General features: G+C 44.3%; 1 protein-coding gene across 1 annotated transcript; it reads left to right on the top strand.

Annotated features, from left to right (window-relative positions):
• Positions 1 to 190: 190 nt before the first annotated feature.
• On the top strand, positions 191 to 27,893 carry LOC104082021 (synaptic vesicle glycoprotein 2B-like). The gene is made up of 12 exons (XM_009584970.1): positions 191 to 707; positions 11,946 to 12,126; positions 12,762 to 12,913; positions 15,366 to 15,499; positions 16,255 to 16,344; positions 18,461 to 18,571; positions 19,710 to 19,798; positions 20,562 to 20,726; positions 23,296 to 23,429; positions 24,117 to 24,317; positions 26,613 to 26,772; positions 27,710 to 27,893. The coding sequence occupies exons 1-12, from the start codon at positions 191 to 193 to the stop codon at positions 27,891 to 27,893; spliced, it is 2,118 nt and encodes a 705-aa protein (XP_009583265.1).
• Positions 27,894 to 27,992: the final 99 nt, after the last annotated feature.

Raw genomic sequence — 27,992 nt, 5'->3', positions numbered from 1 at the left:
GAGACTCTGTCAGAGAGAAACTTTATATAGTAATTCTCCTTCTGAGCCTGGGAAGCTGTGTATCCCATCAGTTCCAAAGAACAGAGGGAAGATATGTTCAAGTAACCAATACCAGAAATTGCACAAATCAATACCTATATTACAGTATCTACACACAGTGATCTATAGCATTTAGAAATCTCCATTCAGAATGGATGATGGATATAGAAACACAAACCTCTATCAAGGGGGCAGAGAGGCAAACCAAGTCTCAGATGACTACAGGTACCAGGACGGTAACTATGAAGGGTATGCACCCAATGACGGCTACTATCGTGGCGGGGATGAGCCCGCTCATGAAGAAGATGCCCAGAGTGATGTTACAGAAGGCCACGATGAAGATGATGAGGTCTATGAGGGGGAGTACCAAGGGATCCCGCACCCAGATGACATTAAAGAAAAGCAGAAGAAGCGAGCTCCTGCCGTGGCTGATGAGTACAGAGACCGTGCTGACCTTATGGCAGAGAGGATGGAGGATGAGGAGCAACTTGCCCACCAGTACGAGAACATCATTGAGGAGTGTGGCCATGGACGCTTCCAGTGGACCCTCTTCTTTGTTTTAGGGTTGGCACTGATGGCAGATGGGGTGGAGGTGTTTGTGGTTGGATTTGTTCTTCCCAGTGCCGAGAAGGATATGTGCTTATCCAGTTCGAACAAAGGGATGCTAGGTAAGTGTCACATGCGAACAGCTCTTCTAATGCAGTAGACAGTAGCTAGAACATCTTTTCCTAGTGACCAGCTGATTTCAGGATCTTCTGATGACTCTCCTCTTGTGTTGTATGTCATGCATAGTCATGGCTGGGTGGATCTGACTCAACAAGGGTTTGCATGGTGCTGAGAAGGCAGCTACCCAAAAGCAGCAGAATTGCACCACATCTAAGCCCACCTTATGAATGTGCTGTGACCCCGGTACCGGTCACTGCAGGCTGGATCTGAAATAGGCAGCTCACAGTCAGAAGGTCCACAGGGCAAAACCCATAGGGGTGTTCAGGGACAAATAAGCGAAAGGTTAAAGGTGGCTTTTCCTACTTGAGGACCTAGTGACTCGTGTTTCAATCCTTTTAGAAACTAAATTGTGATGAGAAGTCCACAAAGCAGTGCCATCCACGTATGATAGTTATAAAAGATGGGGGTCTGTTTGCTCTGGATCACTTTGCTGTTACACTGTGGCTGCTGATGCTGCCCTGCTCTCCAAAGTTTTCCACTTTGGCCAGGTTCCCCTTTTCTTCAGCCCAAAGCCCCAACCAGCAGATCAGCTGTGCAGTCTGTTCCTTCTGCACACTGACTTCTCAGTCAGAGCAGTTTGCTAATACGTACCGGGTCAGAAATAGCCTATGGAGGTTTCTTCTTAGGTCTGTGGAATGCAACTGATGTGCGGCGTGGGGATTAAAGGCTGAGGCTACTGGCAACACCCCTTTTGCATCACCATTGACACCTCCCTGTGGTCAAAATACAAAGGCTTAGTTATTGTGAGTGAGACTGGGTGGAAAGGTTTGGATGAACAATTTTTTCCCTTGCACATTATAAGCCAAAAATGGCAAAGATCTCCAAGAATCAGGAAAGCATCCAGCATGGCCCATAGTGAGAGCCAGCCGTGCAATAGTACAGCACATCTGGAAGGAAAATAAAGTAGCTCTTGGAAGAACTGCTTTAGGAGAGGGATAGCGTGTCTGGATGGACATGTACCAGGGTTGTACGGGAATCATCAGGGCCTGTAGTTCATACTTTCTGGCCCAGAAGCCCTGCCTGATGCAAGGTAAATGCAGATTTTGGATTAGATCCCAGCCCTTGACTCCATTCCGTTTGCATTATTTTCATGTGACAAAGGCGATAGATAATTATCCTTATATCGACCTCTCATCTTGGTGTACTGATGTCCTAGACACTTTTCTGTTTCTTCTTTTTTCTTCTCTGAACTTGAAGGTGTTTATTTCCATAGTTGGCTAGTTTTGTACTTAGTTTTGTGTCTTAAAGGGTTTGCTAACTTTTTTTGCTTCACAAACCACTTAAAAATTCTAGCTTGAAATATCTCAGGTCAGATATCTAAAAGCAAATTGCTCACAATTGGATCCTGATTTCAAAGGGACTTCTGAATTCACCAGCTCCCTATGGGACACCAGGCTGGGTGCCTTTCCAGTGATGAGACCTTTTATGAAAAGCAGGTCATTTATTTTGGTGACTACATGAAAGCTGAAATCTTCTGAAACTCTGACCCTATAAATATCTATCTCCATAGAGTTCAAGCTCTGGCAGGCACCTGAGTCAGAAAACTTCAAATGTCACAAGAAAATCTATCTTTGAAGTATTTCTGGCCCAACCACAGGTAAAAATGAACAAGAAATCTCCCTAGAGAGCTTGTTCTGCTTTTTCCAGAACAGTATTTGCAAGGCTGAAAGTTCAGGGTGTTCTGATAAGCTCTGAATAAGCAAGGAGACATTTGGATCCGTACCCAATCCCAGCTCCAGCCTCCCGCGCATTAACCAAGCTAATCTGGAACTGCTAATTAGGGGTAGAGCACTCTCTTCACTGCCTTTCTTGCCCACTTTTAAAGACAACTTTTGAGAACCTGGTTTTGCAGAACAATTTCTTCCATCCTTAGCTTGTTTGTTTGGGCGATCTGCTCTCAAAGCCTGTATTCACAGTATTTTGTGGTTTAAATATGAGAAAAAAAAAAGAATTTCTTAAAAACAAGAAAAGTTGATCCATCTGAGTTTGAAGCAGAGAGGAAAGTGGATATTTACGGTAGCACTCAGTTGTTACTGATGGGTGTTGTACATGAGGCAGGTCTCTGATTCCGTCCATCTTACTTGTTAAACATACTCTCTTGCCTGCTGGATATTTCTCTGCTGCAGGTTTCCTCTTGGACCTGAGGTTTGTGAGATGATCCTTTGTGAAAATGAATTAATCTTGGCTTAGAAAGCTTTAGATTGCAGAGCAGTGCACTGATAGGAGTAACGAATACCCAAGGGCATCAAGAAGTGAGGGTGTGAGGAGGCTGGAGCGGGCACGGGGCTGCTGGAGGGCGTAAGAGGGGAAGAATGCAGATCTCTGGGTCTGGAGAGGAGGAGGAGGAGGAGAGCTTTCTGTACTAAGGGCAGCAGCAGGGAGCGGAGGGTGTTGGAGGTTTGGCGGGCAGCAGGGCAGTGCAGGGACACGAGTTTTGGGTGCAGACCTGCCTCCAGCACAGCCTGGTGTCCCAAGTACTGCCCCTGTGAGAGGGTTTCATCCCTTTTCTGAGCCGCTGTGGGTACACGACATGATAAGGACAGCTAGGTATCAGCTCCTGAAGCGAAAGGCTGGGGAAGTGCTATTGATGGAAACAAGAACATAATCTTCCTCAAAACCTTTCCTGGATTAGCTTCAGCACCCATCCACCAGCAACTAGAAAAAGATATCTCCTAACAAAACTCAGAGCCTCCAACACATGCTCATTTCCCTCGGGGTTTCCATTCCCTCGATGGTCTGTGGGTTGTGCTATTGCAAATTGATCTTGCCAATATTCAGGGTTCAATGGTACTTACAGGCTGACTTGGCACAATAATGGGTGGCAATCAAAGGGCTCTTCACCTCAATTTCTGCCTAATGTGCAGTGATGATCTTGTAAGAGTGTGTCTGCACAGAATGAACGGAGGGCTGATTAGAGAAGGCACAGCTTTCCCTCAAATTATCATGAGGTTTTAGGGATGCAGGGTCATCATCCACACAGGAGTTACTGCCCCTTACCTTATCCCCGTGTACCAGTAGATGTCAACAGACGAGCTCATGTTTATTCCCACGGGACCGTTCGTCTCAACACGTTTTTTCTAAGGAAACATAATTAGGTTATCCCAGGTGGAGTTAAGGTTGCTTCCAGGCAGCTGCTAACATTTAAACACATGAGAAGGTCTCAGCCATAACAAGAGAGGCCAGGAGGGAAAAAATGGGAAATAAATCAGTTAAGTAATCAAACCCTCACAGAAATAGGAAGGGACAAATAAGAGAGCTAAAGTAGATGCCCCCTAAAGCATCACAATTCAGTGAAGTTCAGCTTCTGCTAAAAGGACGTTAAATACTCTGTATATTGCATATTTTTCCTCCTTCAGAAAGCAAGCATGGAAAAATATCAAGCAAGTTATGGCCAAATTATGCAAAAATTACAAATAAACAGATGCCCACAGTGTTTCATGAAATGTGTGAAATGAATATGACACATCTTAGAAAACGTTTACATTTTGTGCTGAAAATAAACATCTCACCATCAGATGCAAATTAACAGCTATTTTAGCCCTAAATATCCCTAGTGGGACAAAACACATATTTGGAGTTTTTCTGTTGTGCGAAATGCTATTTTGAAGATGATTGCAGGGGTATTACAAAAAAAAAAAAAAGAAACAACAACTTTATATATTTTAGCAGTTTAATTTAATCTGGTTTTTAACACTAGTTGTTAAGAATAGGTTTGGTAACTTGTAACAACATTATTTTTACATATCCATTTGATAAATCTGCTTTGCTGAGCTTTCACCAGCAGTAGTCATAATAATAATTAATTTCTTAAATTTACTGAAACAGAATATTCCTTTTCAGTATAATACAACCTGTCAGAAACAGAATTCTTTTTATTTGCTAAGGATAATCATATGAAGAGTCATAAAATTTGTATTTACTTATTTGCTGAAAGGCACACATTATCATTAACTGGAGAAATATCATATAAATTTATATCTTCAAGTTCTTTCAATCACCTCTCAGAGAATTAAATATTGTATTTGCAAGCGCAGAGCAGTAAATACACAGCAAGTATAAAAGATGGTGTCATAGTAATGTTTTAAACTTTTTCATATCCTGCATATAAAAAACGCAAGGCACAGTTAAAGCGTTAGGCTTCCCAGATCCCCTGAGCTGCAGTTGTGTTATCATTATTTCACAGTTCAGTGAACTGAGACAAGAAAATTTTTAAGGGCTTTGCCCATAACTGCAAAACAGCCACACCAATGCTGAGAATAAAACCTGTCTTTCAGGCACACAGCTCCCTTTTTATTTTTATGATTTAATAATAATATTTTAAGGAGAATATAATCTTACAGACTCTTAGCCTTGCAATGTTAGATAAAAAAAAAATAGAAGAAAGATCCTATTAGTAATTATGCAGTTACGTAGCAATTCAGGCTGTGTGAGTCAGGTCAAATAGGATGTGTAATAATATCCCTGCTTTTAGTTGTGTGAAGAGGATGTTTTATTATCAGCTGGGATAAAATCAGCTTCTCATTGACCTGAATTCACCTGATATGACAGTAAATCCTAATCCCCTCGGCAGAGCTCAGTGGCTTTTCTCCACTTTTTTTTTTTTCCTGGATAAGCGCAGACAAGCCCAGCCATGGCTCCCTTGCTCTGCCGTGGCCCACGGCTGCCTGTTTTGCACCTCCATGGCCATGGACCCACAACACGGCAACCAGCTAAACCCTGGTGAGACCTGCCTGTGCCCACGTCCTGAGCACTGGGCACGAATTCCTGGCTGCAAATTTGCTCTTGGGCAGAAACGCTCCTGCAGTCCAAGGAGCATCATCACCCCGAGCGGTAGGGACATGCTCGGGGAAAAAAGTTTCTTTTTTGATTTGGGAACACCCCGCATCTTGTGCAGATCTGATATGGGGATGGCTGCGTCCCCATTTATAAACACTGCGGGAATTTCATCTGACGAGAGCCAGCACGAACAGGTTTTCATTTAACAGCAAAAGATTTGTTTGGCTTCCTCTGCTGAAAACTTTGCTTCAGCAGAGGGGTTGGGTGGGGGGAAGCAGATGGTCCCATGAATATTGTAGTGATGGACAAGTCTCATGGGGGGACTGTGAAGCCGACTGAGTGTAAACAGCCACCCACGCCGTGCTGGCAGCGCTCGCTGAAGTGTTCAGTGTGCGTTGCCTCGCCGGTGCTGCGTCAAAGCGCTCGTGGATTCACGCACCCACCTTTGGCTTTAATGTGCAGAATCCGCTCGATCTCAGCAGCCAGATTCACCCGATATCCACCCCCAGATCTCCAAAAATGGAAAGCCGCCTTTCACATGGGCGATCCATTGCTGAGTGGCAGAGCCATTAGCTGTAGATGAAGTCTCTCTGCTTGTACTTCATCACCAAGGCAAGTGCAACGAGACTAGCCTTTCATTTGATTCCCGTTTACGAGGTCAAGGAGATTCATGGGGAAAGCACTAATAAGCCTACAAAGAAAAGCAGATAAGAAATTTCAGGAAGAAAGGGAAAAAAGGCCACTCAGCCCTCAGTTCATCCTCTGCTGAGACCGTCCCCCATTCTGGGACACGCTGGCCATCGCTAGAGCACAAGACAGTCAGGACTACCACTGGTTTGTTCCTCTCTTTAAATTACTTACGCACAATTGGATCCCGTGCCTTGCCTCATCCATCTCCCAAATCGTCCAGACGTGACTCACAAAATTTTGTTTGTGTCCATAAAGTGCATCCATGTATAACAGATGCTACACTGGTAAGAGTGTTTGGATTTTGTTTTTATTACAGTTTGAATTGCAAGATATATAAGGTTCTAATCCTTTTCTGTTGTCCAAATGCCTTCCCCCTTCAAAAGCCTTCTCTTTTACTGTAAGGCTGTACTGGTAGTGGCCTGGCTTTGAAGGCAGGTAGGAGCTGCCATGTTCCTGTGGTTACCGGCTCCGAGCAGACCTGTTAGCAGAGGTGAGACAACCCGGCACCCGGACCCAGGCAGCCTCCTCACCTTCCTGGCAGCCCCGAGGACTCTGGGACTAATTCTTCCCATTGAGCTGGGGTTTTTTCTGCTCGCATTTTCCATTTATTTCCCGAGTCCTTGTCCTGACTTGAAAGGGTGTATTTTCAGCTGTGCCTCATTTTTAAGAACTTTAATCCCATTAACAGTCAATGAAAGAAATTCATGCTTGTAAGGTAAACCTTGAATTTTTTGTTTTCTTTCTGAAACCCTTACTTCTAAATGCATTGAAATAGTAAAAAGACAGTTTAGCGCACACATAGCCGTGTGCTGTATCCATCTTTCTTTACTTCTAGAGGTTCAGTTTTTAAGTCGACAATTCCTGTCTAACATGGAGCACACAACTTCAATAAAGGCTAATAAATTTCTTAATGTGAAAATGCTGTATATGTTACCTCTTTTCTAGTGGGAATAAACCCAGTCAGTGGTCACATATTTTCCTTATAACTTCAACATTGGATGAGTCATAACCCGAAATTTATTCTTAGAATTTCTGCTCTTTCCACAGATTTTATGGGAGGCTATTGCAGACTTTCCCACAGGCATTCATTATACTCCATTACTTGTGGAATAGTCTGCAAATAATGGCTTATTCAGAGTTGCCCTTAACATTTCACCTAACCACTGCATGTGCTAACTGGGAAGCTGAGCCCTCCCAGCACAGTCTAGGTCTGTGTGGTTTGAAGCCGAGTTTTGAAGTCAAGTTTCTGGTAGACTGTTGTAATGCTGTTCTGTAGAATATTTGGTGGACAGAAGTAACACAGCAAAGAAATACCATTTAGTGATCACTTTTCTTCGTCTAATTTTCCTTAAAATTTTAGTTTCCTTGATACCAGCTGGATCTCTTTCAAAGGTAACAACCATCACTGCGTTCTCCAGAAGACTCTCTCCTGCATGGAGACTTTATGAGTAACTATTCCACTCCTCCCTGGGTCCCTGCCACCTTATTGTTAATCCCGGACACCTCAATCTGCAAAGCCTGATGTTGTTCAGCACCTTGGGTCTCAAGATCCGTCAGCTGACAGAGTGTTTTATAGCAGCTGCCCCAAAAGGCTTAATGATATTGGCCAGAAAAAAGAGACCTCTCCATCATAATAAAACATCCTGCTGATTTTGTTTCAGCCCTGAAGCAAACATTTCTATAACCGGGATCCTTCCCCTCAGAAACCGGCCAAGCAGGCAGTCTTTGGTCATCCCTGAGGTTTCCTTTACTACAGATTTTCAATGTTTTAAATTTCTAAGGGACAATGCATCCATTGGTTTATCACATACGATAACCAATGAAAGCCACATCCTCTAAGCGAGTTTGTGGCATTAACAGCTCTGCTGTGTTTTATGTTGCTCACTGTTTGATGGATGTTGTGTTGCAGAGATGTAATCTTCCCTTCCATCACAAGTTTGGGCTCCTCAGTCAGAATCTGCAGGGGTTTGCCCACAAAAGCAGCTCCACTCCACTTCTTGATGCCTGGTTTCAAACTCTGACACATGCCGTGCTAAGCCCACTCTTCCCCTGGCCAGAGACCTGACTGCCCTGCCGCCAGCCAGGGTACTCGGCTGCAATAAATCACCAGCTAGAAGACAGTAACAACCTCTTCCACCTCCTCCTGACCTGGGATGTTTTCTGTTATTAAGAGGATTTGGATGAACATCTGCCATCCAGGGATTTTCACCGGGAAAAAAAATAAAAATTAACTCTGGCAGATAATTTTTTCTTCCTCATTGGGGTTTGGCGGTGTGGGCTGAGCTGTGCTGCGAGCTGCTGGCACGGTGCTGGCAGAGCTCACTGTCAGATGGGTGGCTGCATTGCACCGGTGAGCAGATACAGGGTGCATCATCACTTCTGTCTGCTGGCTGCAATCAGAGCTGCTCCATTAAATGTAGCTCGGGAGCCAGGGTAAAAGCATTAAGCCTCACAGCACTGCATTAAGATTCTTCCTTCAGAAAGATTTTGGACTGAACCAGTTTTTTGCCTCAGCTCTCCATTGTAATTTGCACTTCAGCGAACAAGCTGGAGACCAAAGTTAATAGAGAAAGAGAACCCAGATTTCCAGCTGTGTACAGATCTTCTCTGACTGCTGCATCTCGGTATCTGAAACTTTTACGCACCTTCAGATCACCTCACCAGGACAGCTTGGGCGAGGAGGGTAGGGCAGGGAGTGTGGGTATTGATTGCACAGACCACACGCTTACGGTGGAGGTAAAACTGTGATGGCAAAATCCTGTGCCATGGTTCTGGTACAAAGGCCGTTAAGAGGCAAGAACAGAGTTTTTGCCTTTGACACAGAAAATCCTGATTGCCCATTAGACATTGTGTGGATAGAAAAGAAAGCGGAACCATTCACAGAGGGGTGACCCCACTGCCCTGCTATGGACAGGGGAGATTTCAGAAGTCAAAACTTTTCCAATTCTGATCAACGTGAGAGAAGCACCCTTCAAATGCTGCAGTGGCTCTCTGCTGCATAGCTTTTAATTTAGTAATGCATTTCAAATCAAGTGCAGGCATTCGCAATTAAAAGAAAGACAGAATCAGCTGCCAAATAACTCTCTGCATTAGTCCTTAGCCAGCTTTGCTGGATGGCATAGAACAGCCTTCAGCCATCAGACTGATCGTCTTGTTTAAACATTAACGAATTGCAAAAAAATTCATCATCACCTTGTTTCCCAAGTGATGTGTTTGACAGAACAGGTCCTGGGGAAGATGTTGGCTCTCAAGAGAAGTCAACACTTGGTTCAAGGTGAGGATTGACCCTCCAAAGGGATGTTCTTTAACCATGTCTGAAAAATGTTTTTCGTTTAGCTGCATTTCTTCAGTCAGCGAATAGGAATGTTTCCTATTAAGGCAGTGTATTTACTTGCTTAGCATCCATTGCCTTCACCGGGGGCCAGGGATGCAGGGAACACTCCTGCTTTTCTGGAGTTATGGTGTTTCCTTCAACCCCTGCTCAGCTGGGTCTTGAACCTGACATGCCCCCAGTCTCCAAGCATCTCCAAGCATCATTTTTTCCTTCAAAAGCCCCCTGCACTGCAAGTTCTGCTTTTCGGCAAGCAGATATTCCTCCATCCTGAGATAGTTCAGCTCCTCTGGATCATATCTAGCCATGATCAGGCCCCATCAGAATCTCCACAGCAGGACTGTGCAGCCTATAGTCATAGACTATAATCCTGCCTATGGTGTCTGAGATGATATAGGAGGCGTTCTGGGAACAGCTTCCTGCACCTCTGTGCTCCCCGGGAGACACAGCGGTTGCTACCACGTTCTTCTGACACGTGGTGATGGTGACACTGCTCCTACTCTGCGGACCACTAGCTTGCAGTAGACAGCTCTGAGACATATGCGGCTTAGCAGCCAAGGAGCTGCCAATGCAGTAACAGTGTGCTTGGATGTGCTGCCCCAAACCCTTCCATGTCAGCAGCTGGCAGAGCCATCAGAGCATGCTGTAAAGTCACCAGGTCACCAAGGGGTTTGGTCCTGCAGTGCTAAGGCAGAGGCAGCCGCAGCCACACGCTGCAAGCAGGCAAAGCATGAAGGGCTTTGTCTTTTGCACTGTGAAACTCAGAATAACTTCAGTAGCATAGATCCACCTTCTGATAGTCTGTATCCCTGTGGTCTTGCCTCATCTGGGCTTTTTCAGAGGTCCCTCGGAGATGTATGCTCCTGCCTGATTCCTTCCATCCTTACATCTTTCCTGGCTCAAAGGAATGAACAGAGATTTGTTCACAGACAAGCCTAAAACAAAAATCTGAAGCCCAGAGGCCAACACAGCCTTCAAAGACCTGTCCATGTGCTGCCAGCTGCTGGACTGACCAATTCCCAGATGTTATTCTTTAACAGCAGTGCAAATCATTTCGCCCTAGCTGATCAATGTTTCCAACCCTCCAGCACTGATTGCTATTAGATTTTAAATGCTTAATATCTGATCCTGCTGCTCTTTCATATCATAACTCCTTCAGACCTCAACAGGAATTTTGCCAGCAAAAGAACCATAGCTTGTGGTTATTCCTGGGAATAGTCTTGCTCACTGAAGTGTCTACATCTGGAAAGTAGATAAAATAAGTGAAAAAAAAAATCCTGGACCTGTGAGCATTATTAATTAGTGCTATTTACACTGGTACCTAGATAAAGGAAAAGGCAATATAATAGGTGGCCCTTCTGGTGGCAGTGTCAGTAGAAGAGTCAAGAACAACTGCCGTGTTTTCTAGGCCAGAGTTGCAAGCACATAATGAGCTGGGTACAGGGAGCCTACTTGGAGAAGAAAACCATGCTGTCCTATTCAGCCCGGCACTAAACGTAGTCACTGAAACTGTCTTTTGAGGACCCCATGGTGGAAGACCTAATGAAGTCAAATTAAAAAGAAGAATCCATTTTTCTTAACAATGTCAAAGTGAGAACTCTCTAGAGCAAACTGTGAAGACAAGCAGTAGGTTCTCCCTTCTCCTGAAATTTTCAGATCAAGACCGCACTCTTTTCTGTAAGTTACCCTTTAGTTAGATGCCAGATCTTGGCTCAGTAATGAAGGAAGTAGCTGTGCTACACAAGGTGAGTTTCGGTAACAGACGGATCTTTCAGCTAACGCTAGGAAAAGCAGAGAGTGAGAAAGACGATATACTGCAAAGGACGCATGGGTAGGATAGGTAACCTGCAAAGAGATTTAGCCGTGCTTTAGCAGTCGCTCTGCTCTCACAGCTTTCTGAGCATAAACAGCAGCTAGAGAGAGCCTCCTCCCTACACATCCTCAGTCCCATTGCACTCCGGAGGGTTAGCAGAGTTAAGACATCAGACTTCTGTTGTATCGTTGGTGGCACATAGCTGGGACACGTGTGTCCTAAGCTGCTTATGCCTGGCCATTGCTTACGTGCAGGGGATATGTGAGCAGTGAGGTTGGGAAAGAAAGATGTGGGTCTGATCAAATGAGGGTGTGACTATATTGCATGAAGCAATGCAGTAGGGAGGGATGCAAGCTCATGGGCAGAAGATGGGGAAATTAGGTTTCACCAATGGATAGAGTTTGTGGCACCTGAGATATCTAATTTGGGGGGGATGGGAGTATCTCTACTTTATTGCATAGTATACTGGGTCGACATCAGCTGCCATACAGGCATTTTAAAATCTGCTTCTACATTGCATACTATTTCTACCCAGCTACCAAACTCACTGTCTCCCTGTCTCTATTCTAGGCTTGATAGTCTACTTAGGAATGATGGTGGGGGCTGTCATGCTGGGCGGCCTCGCTGATAAACTGGGAAGAAAGAAATGCCTCATCATATCACTTGCAATCAATGCTGCCTTCGCGTTCCTCTCCTCCTTCGTCCAGGGATACGGATTTTTCCTCTTCTGCCGCCTTATCTCGGGCCTCGGGTGGGTAACTGGTGAATCGGTCCCATGTCCTGGAGGAGTTCTGCCACAGCGCGGCAGTTTGGGTGTGCGGGGTGGGAGCAGGAAGGCTGCTCCGGAGATGCATCTCTGGTACCAAGCCAGGACGGCACTGCTGTTTAGCATGTGTGGTTGCATTTCCTCACTTTTGACCCTTAAAGTGTTAGCAGTAAGAAAGTTTGGTCATTGACGTACTTCTGGTACTGCCCAAATGGCGCAGAAAGGTGAGTGAGACTGATAAATGCCCACCTCATTTTACAGTCCTTACTGCCAGGGCCTCCAATGAGACCCTCAGCAGTTCCCATCGCCTGCCTCTATTTTGCCTCCCTAAAATGAGTGATCTCAAAATAACAACAGAGAAGATGTGTAGGTGAAGAGCAGGGCATTACACTGGCTTTATATAAACTGTACAGGAAATTCAGCTTTCAGAGCATGAGAAGGATCTTGTTTGTCTTTGATGTCTAAGACCGGTCCAGCCAAAGAGAGATTTGCATTTTTCCTACAAGTCTCACTTTTGTGCAGCATGTCTGTGTGACCTTCCCTCTTCCTATGTGCAATTCTAACTACAAAGACATCGAAGACGACTCTCATTCTTCCCATGTGCTGTTTTTTCTCCTCAGTATTGGGGGATCCCTCCCCATCGTGTTTGCCTATTTCTCTGAATTCCTATCTCGTGAGAAGAGGGGGGAACACCTGAGCTGGCTTTGCATGTTCTGGATGATCGGTGGCATTTTTGCTTCAGCAATGGCTTGGAGCATCATCCCACATTACGGTAACTGTTTTGTGCTATTGACTTTTGACAACACCACATTCCTGCATCACTACACTACCCCAAAAACCCGCACAGGTAACATTAGTCAGTCCTTAAACATCCCAGCATAAACAACCCTGAAAATATTAGTGCACACAAAAGGTCTGATAAATAGACTGCATGATTGATTGACTCATACTAAGGCTGTAAATAGGACTGATGAGGGCTGCTTTGCATCAAACGCTTCAAATACACCCCTTGAATTATACTGCCAGAGCCTGAGCTCTTAATCTAAATGTCAGTGCGCTCAGGGAAAACTGGACTGAGATTATATTGCAAAAGTTGATCCAGTTATCAAAAATAAGTAACTTTAATCGGGGAATTACTGGGTGCTATGAATGATAGCAGTGAGGAGAGCACATGCTCTTTTTCTTAGCCAAAGAAACACTCTCAGGGCTGTGTATCTGGTGACATGTCTCCCCAGCATGCGATGGGCTGGAGTCACATCTGACTTCACCTAACTGGGCTGAGGAGTGGAATGGGTTCCCTGCCCAGAGCTGGAAGTGGGAGAGAAAAAGTAGGTGGGTGGACTCTGAAACATATTCATGCTCTGAGAAGCAAAAATCTGCATGTCACATGGTATTCCTCGTAACTCATGTGTGTACCTTAGGAAAATATCAGAAGCAAATATCTACTGGAAAAGATTAATTCCCTCAGTATTCAGTGACACCAGCTGTTGTGGTTTAACCCCAGCCGGCAACTAAGCACCACCCAGCCGCTCGCTCACTCCCCGCAGTGTGTGAGGGCTGGGGGAGAGAATGAGAAGAGTAAAAGTGAGAAAACTTGTGGGCTGAGGCAAAGACAGTTTAATAGGTAAAGCAAAAGCCGGGCACGCAAGCAAAGCAAAACAAGGAATTCATTCACTCCTTCCCATCGGCAGGCAGGTGTTCAGCCATACCCAGGAAAGCAGGGCTCCGGCTAACGGGGAATCACGCGTAACGGTGACTTGGGAGGACAAACGCCATCACTCTGAACTGCCCCCCCTTCCTTCTTCTTCCCCCAGCTTTATATACTGAGCATGACGTCATATGGTATGGAATATCCCTTTGGTCATCGGGGTCAGCTGTCCCGGCCATGTCCCCTCCCAACTCCTTGTGCCCCCCCAGCCTCCTCGCTGGTGGGGTGGGGTGAGGAGCAGAAAAGGCCTTGACCCTGTGTCAGCACTGCTCAGCAATAACTAAAACATCCCTGTTATCAACACTGTTTCCAGCACAAATCCAAAACACAGCCCCATACTAGCTGCTGTGAAGAAAATTAACTCTATCCCAGCCAAAACCAGCACAGCAGCTGTTTGCAAAATCCTGTTTGAGGAAAATAGGACTGGCCATGAAGAAAACCACTAACATTTACCTATCTATCAATTCATTTTTACCATGTTTAAAGTACACTCAGTATAAAGAAATGTTCATGCTTTTGGTTGATATGACAGAGACTGTTGGAACAAATAGGCAAACTTACTGCATAGTGGTGTCAGGTTGAAATAATTCTATTATCTGCAACTACATTTGCTTTAAAAAGCCCTTATATATTTACATTACATTTATTTTTCAGATCACTTTTTGATGTTTTGTTTTTATAGTTTCTATTTTTGATTTCCCATGTTCCCCTACTATTTTGGAACTTTGGGAAATGAGTAGAACACCATGACTGACTCAGATGAGACCTCTGCAAAAGCCATTGCTTGATGATTTCCTTATTATGTGAATAAAAATGTTTATAGGATTAAACATTCCTTCTGAGATGTAAGCCTAGGGAAAGTAAATGGAGCGATGTAAGAATGATGTTGTACTTTCTAGTCCTTAGCAGGGGAATACCTGACCTGCTCAGACATCAGGAAAAAAGCAGGAGAGGGGGAATCTCAAACGCAGGATTAGGATCTTGATTCTTCTAAGTTTGAATCCCAGCTCAGATTTTGTAGGTCTGGAAAAAAATAAACTTGCTTTCCTAGCTTGCTTCCATAAAAAGCGAAATACATGTGTGAGGTACTAGATGGAAAGAAGCCGTCTCTAACATGCCTCTCAGATGGCAGAGACGATTTAACCTTTGTAAACTTTTTGTAACATCACTGAGCAGCTATAAATTATGGCCCTGATTCTTCTATCCTTTCCCAGCTTTACTTGCCTACAGCTGCATATTCTTATCACTAGATGATTTCTAAACTCAAAGATAAAAGAAGGTTTTTAAAAGGCAGAGCCTGAGCAAGTATGTTCCATTTTCTGTAATGAGCATGAACTCACTTGCTGTTATCTACTGAGCATGCTATTGAGCCTCTAAGAGCTGTCGTTACTAAGAATAGCAACCTTTCCACCTGTCCCCGTGTCAAAAAGAGCTGTAAAGTTCAGAGCTGCTTTAGGAGAGAAAAACTCAGAATGCCTGGTCAGTATTTTTACTTTTTGGCTCTTGCTGTTTCCAGGCTGGGGGTTCAGTATGGGAACCAAGTACCACTTCCACAGCTGGAGAGTCTTTGTACTTGTCTGCTCTCTGCCCTGTATCGCCTCCCTGGTGGCACTGAAATTCATGCCTGAAAGCCCGCGTTTTTTGCTGGAGGTAAGATGATTCATCTGAACGTTGCAGTCTGATATTAGCAGAGGATAGCTGGTCCCTAATGTGTCACCGTCTGTCTTTCTTCATCCCATCAAACACGCATAGCACAAGCTCAGAGGCCAAACCACTCCTATATGTCTACACTAGCTCCGCAGATTGCTTAAACCCCAAAGACTACGGGGTCAATCAACGACGGTTAGTGTATCACTGCCAAATGTGGTACAGAAAGAAGGTGGTGAGTGCTGGGAATTTTGTAAGTCCAACAAAAGCATTTTGAAAACATCTCACAGAGTTTGGGCATGTAACCAATGAATCCTGATGGAACAGCAAAGGACAGAGTACATTTTACTGAGTAAAATACATAAACCTCAGAAATCTTAAGCAAGTATTCTTTATTCCCATTTCACAGATGTGAAACGTGGCAATACCTAGCTCAAGTTAACCCTGCAAGTCTTTAGCAGAGGTGGGATTAGAGCCCAGGTCTCCTCATCCATCTCCTCTTCTTTCATCTGGTTTTAAAGCTCTGTTCCTGACTCCACTCCTGCCTCAGACAGTTTTAGGGTAATTCCTTTCTTCAGCACAGAGATGCTTCACTCTGTGAATACAAACCGTGCTTTCAGCTCTTTGCGTTTAATGCAGCCAGTGCTGCACGTGTGCTTCTCCACTACATTGGACCTCTAGAACTGGTTTCCCTATGCTTTGGGAATTACAGACCTGGGAACTCCAACGTTTGTTTTCTTTTTCTTTGGTGCTTTCAGATAGGTAAACATGATGAAGCCTGGATGATCCTCAAACAAGTTCATGACACCAACATGCGGGCCAAGGGCGAGCCAGAGAGGGTGTTTACGGTGAGTTTAACAAAGCCATCAGAATGTAAAAAGAAAGGTTGGACACACCTTCTTTGGTGCAGCACAGCACCAGTTTATTCCTCCTTGAGACTCTTTTAACGTGACCTCCACCAGCAATCAGAAAAAAAGGACTCTGAGATACGTTTTGTGCATTTAATATTAGATGCCAGTCTGTTTTTTCAAGAATTAGTCAATCCTGTGAATTGCAGTGTGTACTCCTCATTCCTGGTGTTACTCTACAGCGTATAGACCAGTAATTTTCCAATTACACACACATTTAATTGGTCTACTGTAAGAGACTAAAACCAAATAAGAGAGATATTAGTCATGTGGGAGATCTGAGTCAATCCTTTCTCCATTGGCTTCTAATCAAACTCTGATTAAACTTCATGTACCTTCTAATGAGCTTCCCAAACTCCACCTGCCTCATACCCAATCTTTAATCTCTCCACGGGAAAGTGGGATGAGTGGCTATTACTCATTAGTCTGCTGCTTGTTGTGAAAAAGGTCACGTCAGTGGACTTCATTAATAGTAAAATCAGGTAAAAGGTGTATGCTGGGGATAGTTGCAAATTACTATAATTCAGTTGTAAACTCCCAGTGAGCCAGCTAGGAAATAGCTCTTGATTTATGCTCTTAAAGGATGGAGAAAAGGAGATACGGCTATGTGTAAAACATGTCTTTTTGAACAAGAAGGAGAGCAAGGCTCCGTGTTCAGAAGGACCCCTCAGGAATGAACCTGTGTGCAGGTTCAAGTAGGAACTTAATGAGCATGTGTTATTTTTAGGCTACCAACCTTTTGACTAATGTGAACTTGATAGCAAAGGCGAGAGAGACCACGCCTCTCTAAATCCCTACCTGGCTTTGCTGTAATGCCGAGCTGGTCTGGCCGGTCCCGCTGTGTGGCGGGGGGAAAAGAGGACAGAAACAAAACAAAACAAAAAAAAAAAAAAAGAAAAAATCAAAGAAGTAGGGCACTATGAGAGTCTGAGCTGAGTAGGAGAATGAAGAAGAAGCAGCTGTACAGCACCCATTAGTGCTCACTACTCCATCCAGCAGTGCCATGACTGCTACAGCACGAGCTGATCTCCATGTCGCACCTCGAGGTTCGGCGCGCCGGCGGAATCAAGATTTACTGACATCCCTTGGTATGGGCAGACAATCAGTGTGGCTGGTGTAGCACAAACTGTCAGATTTCATGTTTTTCTGATAGGCCAGAAGTTGTCAGTTTGTGGTGAGTCAGCTGGTACCGGGACAGTTCCCAGATCTGACATTTAAACGGTGCCAGCAAGAGGAACACGGAGACTCCACAGCTGAGCCAAGGCACTCATTCATACTCAGAAATGTATTCAGTAAATTTTCGCCTCCTTCTTGTGTTTACAAACAGATCATGGTTTCCTTGAATATGTCCTTTATTTAAATTTACTGAGCAACTATTTTCTGGGACCTATTTTTAAGGTTTCTTGAGCAGTCCAGTTCAGGTGTTCGGTGTTGAAAATTCAGACTGTTTTAGTGGAGCGAATTGAGTGCACGGTGTGGGCTCACTTGATGACAGGATGCATTTTCAGATGCAAAGATTCCCATCTACACGTTCATTTGTCATAGAAGTTCTGCCAGTGGTACTTAAAAGGTGCTGAATGAGAAATATTCCTGCCAATTGTCTTTGAAGAAACAGATCCTGCGGGCACAGTTTGGTCCAGACACAAGTGGCTGATCACGGAGATGCTTTTTACTATAATTGCCTAGCCCTAATTTCTAGTGGCAATCTAAGGGATAGAGAAATAAAGTAGTACACAGGCACATTAGCCAATAAATGAAAGACTGAAGTGGATGTGACGCACTTAAAATATTTCAGGGAAGGAGAGAGAGAGAGAGAAAGGATGGAGTGGTGGAGGAAAGGAAGGAAGGAGGGCAGGCTTCTTTCTATAGTAAAGTATCTTGCTGTAATTAAATCAGTTAGCTCAATTGTTAGTGATAACATTCAAGGAAAAGATATATAGGATATCAGGTGGAAACATTGCCCAGAAGACAGTGGAATTTAAAATCCACCCAAGATCAATTCCGGAAACTTCAGTCCAATTTTTTTTTTTCTTCTTTTTTTTTTTTTCTTTTCCAGGTTTCCTATATCAAAACTCCAAAGCAAGTAGATGAATTTATTGAAATCCAGAGCTCAACAGGGACGTGGTACCAGCGGTGGCTGGTCAGAATCACGACCATTTTCAAACAGGTAAAGAGAAGAAAAAACATCCCACGGGGGCTTTTGAGCTTCGGGCTCTAGTGCCTCATTGCTTCAGGTCATCGTGTCTTGAAACCCTGACTCTCACTCAAAAATCTGCTGGTGTTTGCAAAGGGCTGTAATCTGATTGCACTTTCTATGCAGATGTGTGCATCTGCAAACTGCCAAAACGCCCCTGTGAGCATCACGGTAGTCCACCTGTGCTAATGGCAGAGCTTCCAGGACGAGCCACAGCCCCAGGCACTTGACTCTCCCTCTGGGCAGATAAATATTGATTCCCTCTCCCCAGAGCCTAAGTGAATTTACCACCCGCAGTGGATTCAGAAGAGTGTTTGCTCCGTGCTCCTGCTGAGGCTGAGTTTCTAACAATGTTATATTGTCTCTCCAGCTAATTTAACCTTTCACATGTGCTATGCTGCTTACCTGTGCCCATGCAGAACTTTGTGGAAAATCTTGCTAGATCTTCTAGTCTAAGAGGATTAAGGAGCTTAAAGTAAAGGAGAGTCTTTCTTAATTAATAGCAATTCAGGTGCTATACTATTACTGTATTTATGTGGCATTTAAAAGCATGAGGAGTTATGTGCCTTCGTGTTCCTGGCAGTATTTCCTGCAGCAGGTCAAAAAGAGCAGATCTTGGTCTCCCTCCTGCTCTCCTTGGCTCCATCCCTACCCGAGTTCATCTTAGTCCTCCTAAAGTGCCAGCTGTGTTTGGCTCTTTTTTGCTCTTCAGCGAGCTTGGGAGCTCGGTTTGAAATCACCCCTGAGACCATACACATATTTGAAAAGCCAAAATTGTCAGAGGGTCTGAGAACAGGCTCATATCCACATTTACTGATACAATCTGCGAGAGACACTGCATCATCCCAGCCCGCTCCCGGTCATGCACTCCAGCTCATTACAGAGAGTTCAGATCAAGTACCCTGGCACATAGCTGAATAAGTGATCTTTTTGTAAGCCATTTATCTTGATAAATATAATTTTGAACAAACACTGAATATAAGCCACACATCTGACCTTCCCCCCGATGAGCCCTTTTTACTGACATTAAATTTATGATGCACTCAGAAATTAATCTGTCAAGTGTTTGCTAGGGTTTCCTTGCAGGTAATTCCTTCTTGTGGATTTGTAGGTCTGGGACAATGTGCTATATTGTTTAACAGCCCAGTACAGGATGAACACACTGATGCTGGCTGTGGTTTGGTTTACAATGGCCTTAAGGTATGGTACTTTAACTTTTTCAAGTTAAACTTGAGGGCCCTCAGGGTTTGAATAATTATTTACACATTTAAATAAGCTATTACAAAATTAATCCTGGTCTTATTTTAAAGGGTCTTTGTGTACTAAGCCTTGCTCTCCTACAAACTATTGATCGGTCTGATTGCTTATATGAGAGTACAAGGTGTTTTGAACAAATCAGAACTTGAGAACTGGTCAGTAGGGCAGCAGTATATCGACTTGCTCACCTCTAGATCTTTCATTTGACCCTGTCCACACAAAAAACCCATAACCCTACCTGATTCTCAGCTGTTCCTTAGTCTAGATAAAAACTATCCAGGTGAGCCTAAATCTAAACCACAGGTAAATTTTTTCTAACTCTCACTTAAACCTCACACTTGCAGAAATCTGCCTTCTGGGGGAGTTTCCAAATTTCTTGCTACTCTGCTGGTCTCTTGGGCAGCAAGGATAGCACATTGCTGTATTTCCCAGCCAAGGAGTCAATGTCACTAAAACTTAAATGAATTGTCCTGCTTTAAGTGAACAAAAATGGATCAACCTGCTTCTGAGAGCAGCTGGGTGTTTAGAGTAGGGAGACACTTTGCTCCGTCCTGTGTCAGAGCTGAGCAAGAATTTGTATCAGAAATGCATTTGCATTAGGAATTGAACAAGTTTATAAGTTATGAAGTAGATCATTGAAAAGCACTGTGATATTTGCAGTGCCGGGATCTTGCATCCCTAATGTATTTCTCCCATCCTGCTATAGTTACTATGGCCTTATTGTCTGGTTCCCTGATATGATCCGGTATCTCCAAGAAGAGGCATATGAATCCCGAGTGAAGATCTTTGATGAGGAAGAAGTGTCACACTTCACCTTTAATTTCACCCTGGAAAACCAGATCCATAGAAATGGGGAATACAGAAATGATAAGTAAGTGAACGGAACTTGATTCGATGCATGTGAACTGAAATACATTTCTAGAAAGCTCTTTTTTTTTTTTTCCTCCTTTTCCCACTAACTTGAAAAAATCTCTGTTGTTCTTTTGGACACTCAGTCTATACCTCTTAAATCCCAAAGGCAGTTTTCCACAGACCAAATATCCTTTTTCTCCTGCTTTTCGCACACTCTGCCTCAGCCCACACATCCCCAGACCTATGGGGATGCATGTGGGGAGCCCTGCTTCCAGCAGCCCCGGGCTGGGATCAGGGCAGCGGGCGCCCACCCGGCTGTGCGGGGCAGCTCTGGATGCAGAGGTGACTTCTCTTTACTTAGCACACACTGACATCTACTGGGCTTGGGGAGCAGAGACCATCACTTGTCATGAAACTGCTCAGCTGCTGCATTTCCAAAATAAAAAGCCATTTCCCCGTGAAGTCCTCGATATGACTTACTCCGGTCTCCGTCCTGCAGCCCATTAGTGCGAGCTGTGTCATGGCCAGTTGTACTGCTGTGCCTCTGCCACAACGGCCGGCATCTCCCCGCAGAATGAGTGTGTCACCTTCTCTTTTAGTGCTTCGAAGTCAGTGAAGTTACTTTAGCAGAACATCATCGCTTTCTTCCCTTTCTTCTCCTATTTGGGCTGGGCCTGGTGGTTTTTCTTCTGTATCCAGCCTGGACCCCAATCACGCTATGTTCCACAGCAATATAAATCCTAGTGATTTGTAGCGGGCCATTATTTTCTAAATCCCAATAAAATGGGTGGAAAAATACCCCTGTGTAGATTCTGTGGAAGTGCCATTGCCCCAGATAGACCAGACAGGGTGTTGCTCCAGCTGCATTGCGCTATGTGGGGAGGTCCCACTGGATGTTCAGTGTTACCCAAAACACTCATTGTTTTAATCTTTACGGGTGAAACTATAGCTCATTGCCCAGCCAGGTTGTTCCTGTCCCCTCAGAAACTATTTCTCCATTTCCTTGTCTCATAGACATAGGTGGGGGACCCCAGTATGTGTCCCCGTGTCCTTCCAGAGACCTGCCCTGCAGTAAGCAGCTGTGCTTGACGGTGCAAACCTAGCCCCATAATTCCTATTCCCCTGCCTATCGAGTAGCCAAACAAAGTCTGGTGAAAAGTGGATGATGGTCAAATTTAGGGATTGGAGACCTTATCTTATGCTCAGAGAAGATGCTCAGTTTTCACTAACTTCATTGAGAACTGAGGCTGCTCAGCACCTTGCAGGAGGACGACGTAAAACTGTGATGTACATCACTATTCTCCTGCCTTGGTCCTCTCCAATTCAATAACTCAAAACCAGATCAAACTACATTCCAGTAACACCCAGAGCATATCTCAATATGATTTATAGCTGCATTTCCCCTCCAGCCCTTGGCTGTGAGTTAAAACTCCCTTGAACACCAAGCCATTGCTATATGACTTTTAAAGATGGATGTTAAGAAAGCAAACTGCAGGAAAAGGGCTTCTAACAGCCTTTGGGAGTAAATACATCACAAGCTATTACTGATCAAATGCAGAACAGCTTAAGTTTTGCTGTAACCTGTGAGACCTTCTACATGGAGCAAAAGACTTGAATAGTCTTCTTGTGGTATTTTGAGCATTAATAATATCTGTTAGTAGCTTCAGTTAAGAAGCCCTGCAGTGATCATTGAATGGTGTAAACAACCATCGTGTGCTGCAAGTGCTCCATTCAATTAAGTTTCTGGGTATATGTTAGAAGGCTTTTTATTTGGTGACAGTTGTGGCCTCCTTAACTAGAGCATAATGCTTGCTCTTAATAGCTCCTTACATCTTCTAAACATGCCTGTGCATTAACTAATACATCTTCTCAGTGTCCCTGCAAAATTTCACAGGTAAATCAATATTGTGTCATCCTTCAGGCAGGCAGGTCAGACATGTCAAGCTTCCCTTCAGAGGAGAAATCAATCACCTGGCACAGTTGATTATTTTTAGTGTAATCTGTTTTCATTACATGATAAGCAATAGTCCTCGAACAGAGATGGTTACAAGCAGAACTCAGATAATCTCCCCACTCTCTCTAGAAGCTCTACTGCATTTTTGCTTAAAAAAATCAGTTGGAGTTTAAACAACTGTCAGAAGCCCTTCAGCAAATGGCTCAATGGGCTCCTGATAATGTCTGTTTGTATTTATGCTGGAGGAAGGGGAAGAACAAGGAAGGCAGCAAGGCCAGCTCACAAAGAAAATGCCATGCACTGAGTGAAATTATGCCTTCTTCAGATGGCTAGTACTTAAATAAGAGGATTTGTGTCCATTCAGCCTTAGATGTGACTACCTTGAGGAATAGAAAAACTGACAGAAATCCTAAAAGGTCCATCTTCAAACCCTCTTCAAATCCATCTTTCCTACTAAAATACAAAATATGTAAGCATGGAGTGGGAAAGACAGTTATGCATTCAAGCAACACCTTTTCTGTAAATGACCCTAGAAATTGCCATTAGTGCTCTGTCTCTTGAAACAGCCGTTACATGCTATATGTGTAGAAAATACCTTAAAGCACAGAGTGAAGTTCTGTTTCCTGCCCCACAGATTTATTGGCATGAAATTCAAGGAAGTGAGATTTGAGGATTCACTATTTGAGGAATGCTACTTTGAAAATGTGACATCCAGCGAGACCTTCTTCGAAAACTGCACCATCATCTCTACTGTCTTTTATAACACTGGTAACGGGATTCCTGCTATGGTCTCATCTCTCGCGCATTCGGAACGATTTTGTCAGATTCTGGGAGAAAGGATGATAGGGATCTGTGTGTTTGTGTGTGTGCTGGGTAATGAGAGTGATGATGGAAAAAAGAGGGTGATGCATTTGGAAGGAGGCTTCAGGTTGCTCCATCAGTGTTTTTAACCACGTGGCTTCTGGTGCCATTGCCTGCTGCGCGGGAAATGCAAAAGTCTGCACTCAGACCTTGGCAGGTTAATGTAACGGCAAAATGCCTAGCACTTTAACAGCTCGATTGAACAAATTTGGCTTAAAATATAATTTTAACCAACCTGTGGTTGATGATCGTAAAATCATCAGTAATCACTAAAATATTCATTCATTTATCCTGAAAAAGCTTTTCATTCCTACCCTAATAAAGAACAAACCATAATGCCATGAAAGCAAGAGCCTGCATTGCCTGTCCTTGTGGCATGGGGATACCGGTCCAGGTGATTCCACAAATACAGGGAGTGCATGAGTGCAAGCATGCAGCTAGAGTGTGCCACTAAAATAAAAACTTGCTGGCCATTTCCATTTGATGAGGAGCTCCTCTCAGATCTTTGATTTGGTTTTGATCCTCACTCCTGTGGCTGCTGTACGAAGGGAGATCAGCCAAGCAGGATCAAGACTTTGCCTTTTTCCCTTGCAGATCTCTATGAACACAAATTCATCAACTGCAGGCTCATAAACAGCACGTTTCTGAAGGAGAAGGAAGGCTGTCACCTGGACTTTGAGGAGGATAACGATTTCCTGATCTACCTGGTCAGCTTTCTGGGCAGCCTGTCTGTGCTGCCGGGCAACATCATCTCCGCATTGCTCATGGACAAAATAGGAAGGATAAAGATGATCGGTGAGTGGGGACGCTGGGTGCATGGTGCGGGTCGTGGGTGGGAGCACGACTCTGCAAAGAGCCAAGGTCAGTGTGAAGGTCTCGCTGCATCTGCACACACCAACGCAAGCCGAGGTGGCTCAGGTGGGGATGAGTCATTCCCACATCAAATGGAGCAGAAGGGTAAAAAGACTCCAGGGTGAGAAGTGATCTACTCTGTGGCAGTGGGCAAGTTACTTGCTCCCCGCCTCCTCACCCTGCTTTTCTGTGTATCTATGACATCCTCCTTTTTTATTTTGGCTTTTATGTCAAAGCCTGTATGTTTATCCAGCTCTAAACACAACAGGGCTGGAGCTGAAGCAGGACCTCTTGGTGCTGTTGAGTTGATGCCGATGTCCATAGCTCTCTGTGTAAATAAATAAACACTTTGCTTGTAGCAATGAATAGTCACAAAGATTATTTGATGCAGCTGCTTGACAGCCCAGGAGTTCCCTCTTTTGGTTTTCTGATTTTCAGATGATTTTACAAACAGCTTCAGAAAGCATATGGTAGCTTAACTGACCATGTCACAGCCAAGCCAGATGCCACCCTTTAGCATTATGGGAATAAGGTATCACCTTATCAGCTTTATGGTTACTTTGGTAATTTCTGGTGTTGCTTCCTCCAGGGTTCAGACCTTGCTCTGCAGGTACTGTGGGAATCATGCTGCCAAGTGAGTTTAATAAAATCAGGGATGTGGCTCAGGGCTAAGGGATGACTTACTCTCTTGAGCTCACCTACCTCTCTCTTTTGAGAACATAGGGAAGTTTAGTCAGCTTAGCCTCACCGTCAGACAGGTTAAGGTAAGCGAGATGACCCCACCGGCGTGTTGAGAATGTATGCTGGGGGGGAAAATGAGCGTTCATATAGTGAATTTGGAAAAGACCCAAACAAATCAGAGGGTCTGTGGGAAATAAATTAAATAAAGCTGAATGAGAATCAGATTGTCCACCCTGCAAACATATCAGCATTTCAGCATCTTCATCTGGAATTGAGATGACAGCTGGAATCCTAAATGCTTATTTCTTCTGCAGAATGAAAAGTACAGGACAAAAATTAGTAACGACACGCTGAAACTTTTCCCTACGGAATTTTCAACTGAAACAGCCTTCTGGCATCCCACCCGTATCACTCTGTCGAACGTATTATTTCTGGTCAGCTTAACATGAAAACTGAATTTTGCTTTTGCATTATGTACCTCACTGGGACTTCAGTTCAGTTTTACCATGTTCCACTAAACCCTCTCCTGTACCAAAGAGCAGATCTCCTGGTGCACACACGGTGACCCTAATGCTGCAGTGTACCTCTTCAGCAGAGGGAATATCCACACCGCACAGCGGGGGATGTAGTTTGGCCAGGTACCATGGAAGAGAAGTGGATATGGAGTCCTGCACGACAGCTTTTCATAGGCAGGGCACTGCAGTGGCAAAATGCAACATAATGTCCAAAACGAAGCATTTTAGTTCCAGTTCAGCATCCAAATTATTTTGGATGGTGTCAAATTGATTCAAAAAACACCCAAACAAACAAAAAAATTGTTCGGTTTCCTGGTAGTAAATGGAGATATTTCAGCAACAACAGAACTTTCCAGTGAAAGATACTTTGATTTTGCAGAAATTCCATCTTTCAGGTGAAAATTCCCAATGGGGTAGAAAGCAGTGATGTAGCCATTAATATTTCTGAATCTGAACTGTGCCTAATTGAGCATGAACACTCTCACTTTCTCCCTCGGTGGTGTTCATAAAATTATGGCTCCTGTGCAAATGTGCCATGAAATCTAATGATGTTCTTATAATTAAGAGACCTCAAGTGCTTCATACAATTGACTGTAAATTATCCTAATTGAGACTAGAAATGTGTCAAGTGATTTCAATACGATATGAAATGCACCAGCTCTTCACTCAAAACTCAAGTTGAAAAACCTTCACAATGATTCTTCCTCCTCATTGACTTTCATGTTTACTTGCCTCTGCTCTTCCTGGGTCCATCTGGATGCCTGAGATGCTGGAAACCTGCCTGGAAAAGCCTGTCTTCAGAGTCTCCACAGAGCAGGACTATCAGTAAGATCAGATGGTCATTGAGAACATTTTCAGGCTGGTTTCCAGCATCAGAGAATGACAGATAGGCAGCATCAAGGTATTTTTGGATTCTTGCAGATTTAATTCATTTTGAGGGGAAATGCCGTCACTTGAAAGCCATCCTTATCCACAAATATGTTTGCTCAACTGTGGACAGGGGAAACTGGTGCCAACATTTTTCTCTTGGTTTCCCCCGTAGGTGGCTCAATGTTGATCTCGGCAGTGTGCTGCTTCTTTCTTTTTTTCGGCAACAGCGAGTCGGCAATGATCGGCTGGCAGTGCCTATTCTGCGGGGCTAGCATTGCCGCCTGGAACGCCCTGGACGTGATCACTGTGGAGCTTTACCCCACTGACAAAAGGTGCTCAGAGTATTCCTCCTTTTAGTCGCCACCCTCTGACTTTAGCCTCTGGGTTCCTGATGGAAAAAGTCACTCTAGATACATGTAGATGGGGGAGGTGTATTTTTTTTTATTTTCACCAGTCCTTAAGGGCTGGGTAGTCCTGCAGCTATACTGGCTCAGCACAGACATTTGCAAGCACAATTCTGCATGCATGGTGGCTTGTACGCAGGGGAGTCGCATGGGCGTATGGAAATTACGGGCAGAGAAAATACGGAGTCTGTCATTTCCATGGATGTGCATGGAGGTCTGGCCTTTCAGACTGTATGCCCCAGCCTCTTGTCATAGCTCATCACTGTGACAGCCTTCCCGTCCGCAACCTGGAGACAACCATGTGCTCAGAATGGTTTGGGAGATGAGGCAGCACAAGAAACTTTGGGAGAATGTGCTGCAGATGAAATCTTTCCTTGTGACATCATTATAAGCCTTTTTCGCCTTTTTCAGGCTCTTGAGGTGAGTCAGAAGGGAAGGAGAAGGACTGTGCTTTGAAGGCAGCATGCTTTTAGCTGCTGGGTGAAGCAGGATTTGGAGGAGAGCCCTGGTTGTTTCTCTGGTGACAACCCAGCCAGCGCTTGGAAGGGCTTTGACAAGTTCTAGAAAGCAGGCTGTGTCCTGCTGTCTTTGGGGAGGGCAAAGGCTATCATAGCGGGTCACTCTAGGGCTAGGGAGAAGCTGAGATGAAGAGGACAAATGAGTACACACAGACATTCCCCTCATTCACACAGGCATGCAAAACAGTAACGTCTATTTATCTATTTATTTATTCTGCCTGGCTTTACTTGCTAGAAGCATAGCCTGGGCAACATAAGAGCATTCACAAAATTACCCATCCAGATCTTCTGTAGTTATGCCAAGAACCTCCCTACTAACCATTGCTTTCTACTTTTCTTCTGCGCAGGGCAACAGCCTTTGGCATCCTCAATGGGCTTTGCAAGTTTGGTGCCATCCTGGGGAATTCAATCTTTGCCTCCTTTGTGGGGATAACCAAGGTGGTTCCCATCCTTCTGGCTTCCTCTGCTCTGGTTGGAGGTGGTCTGCTTGCTTTGCGCCTGCCAGAGACTCGAGAACAGGTCCTGATGTGAGCAACTGAGGCCAGGGGGTTGGTGGGCAGACGTAGAAGAAGAACAAAAAAGAGCCATGTTTGGAAAAATCGCAATGTCCATTTCCATACTGTTCTGACG

The sequence above is a fragment of the Fulmarus glacialis genome, unplaced genomic scaffold, assembly GCF_000690835.1.
Source record: "Fulmarus glacialis isolate BGI_N327 unplaced genomic scaffold, ASM69083v1 scaffold9099, whole genome shotgun sequence".
Taxonomy (NCBI): Eukaryota; Metazoa; Chordata; class Aves; order Procellariiformes; family Procellariidae; genus Fulmarus; species Fulmarus glacialis.
Note: the sequence above shows the minus strand (reverse complement) of the source record. Positions and strands in the feature narration are given on the sequence as shown.

Coding starts and splice junctions, on each gene's coding strand:
- LOC104082021 (XM_009584970.1), top strand. CDS start 191: ATGGATGATGGATATAGAAACACAAACCTCTATCAAGGGGGCAGAGAG. Junction 16,345..18,460: donor AGCCAGAGAGGGTGTTTACG/GTGAGTTTAACA, acceptor TTTCTTTTCCAG/GTTTCCTATATCAAAACTCC. Junction 26,773..27,709: donor CTTTACCCCACTGACAAAAG/GTGCTCAGAGTA, acceptor TCTTCTGCGCAG/GGCAACAGCCTTTGGCATCC.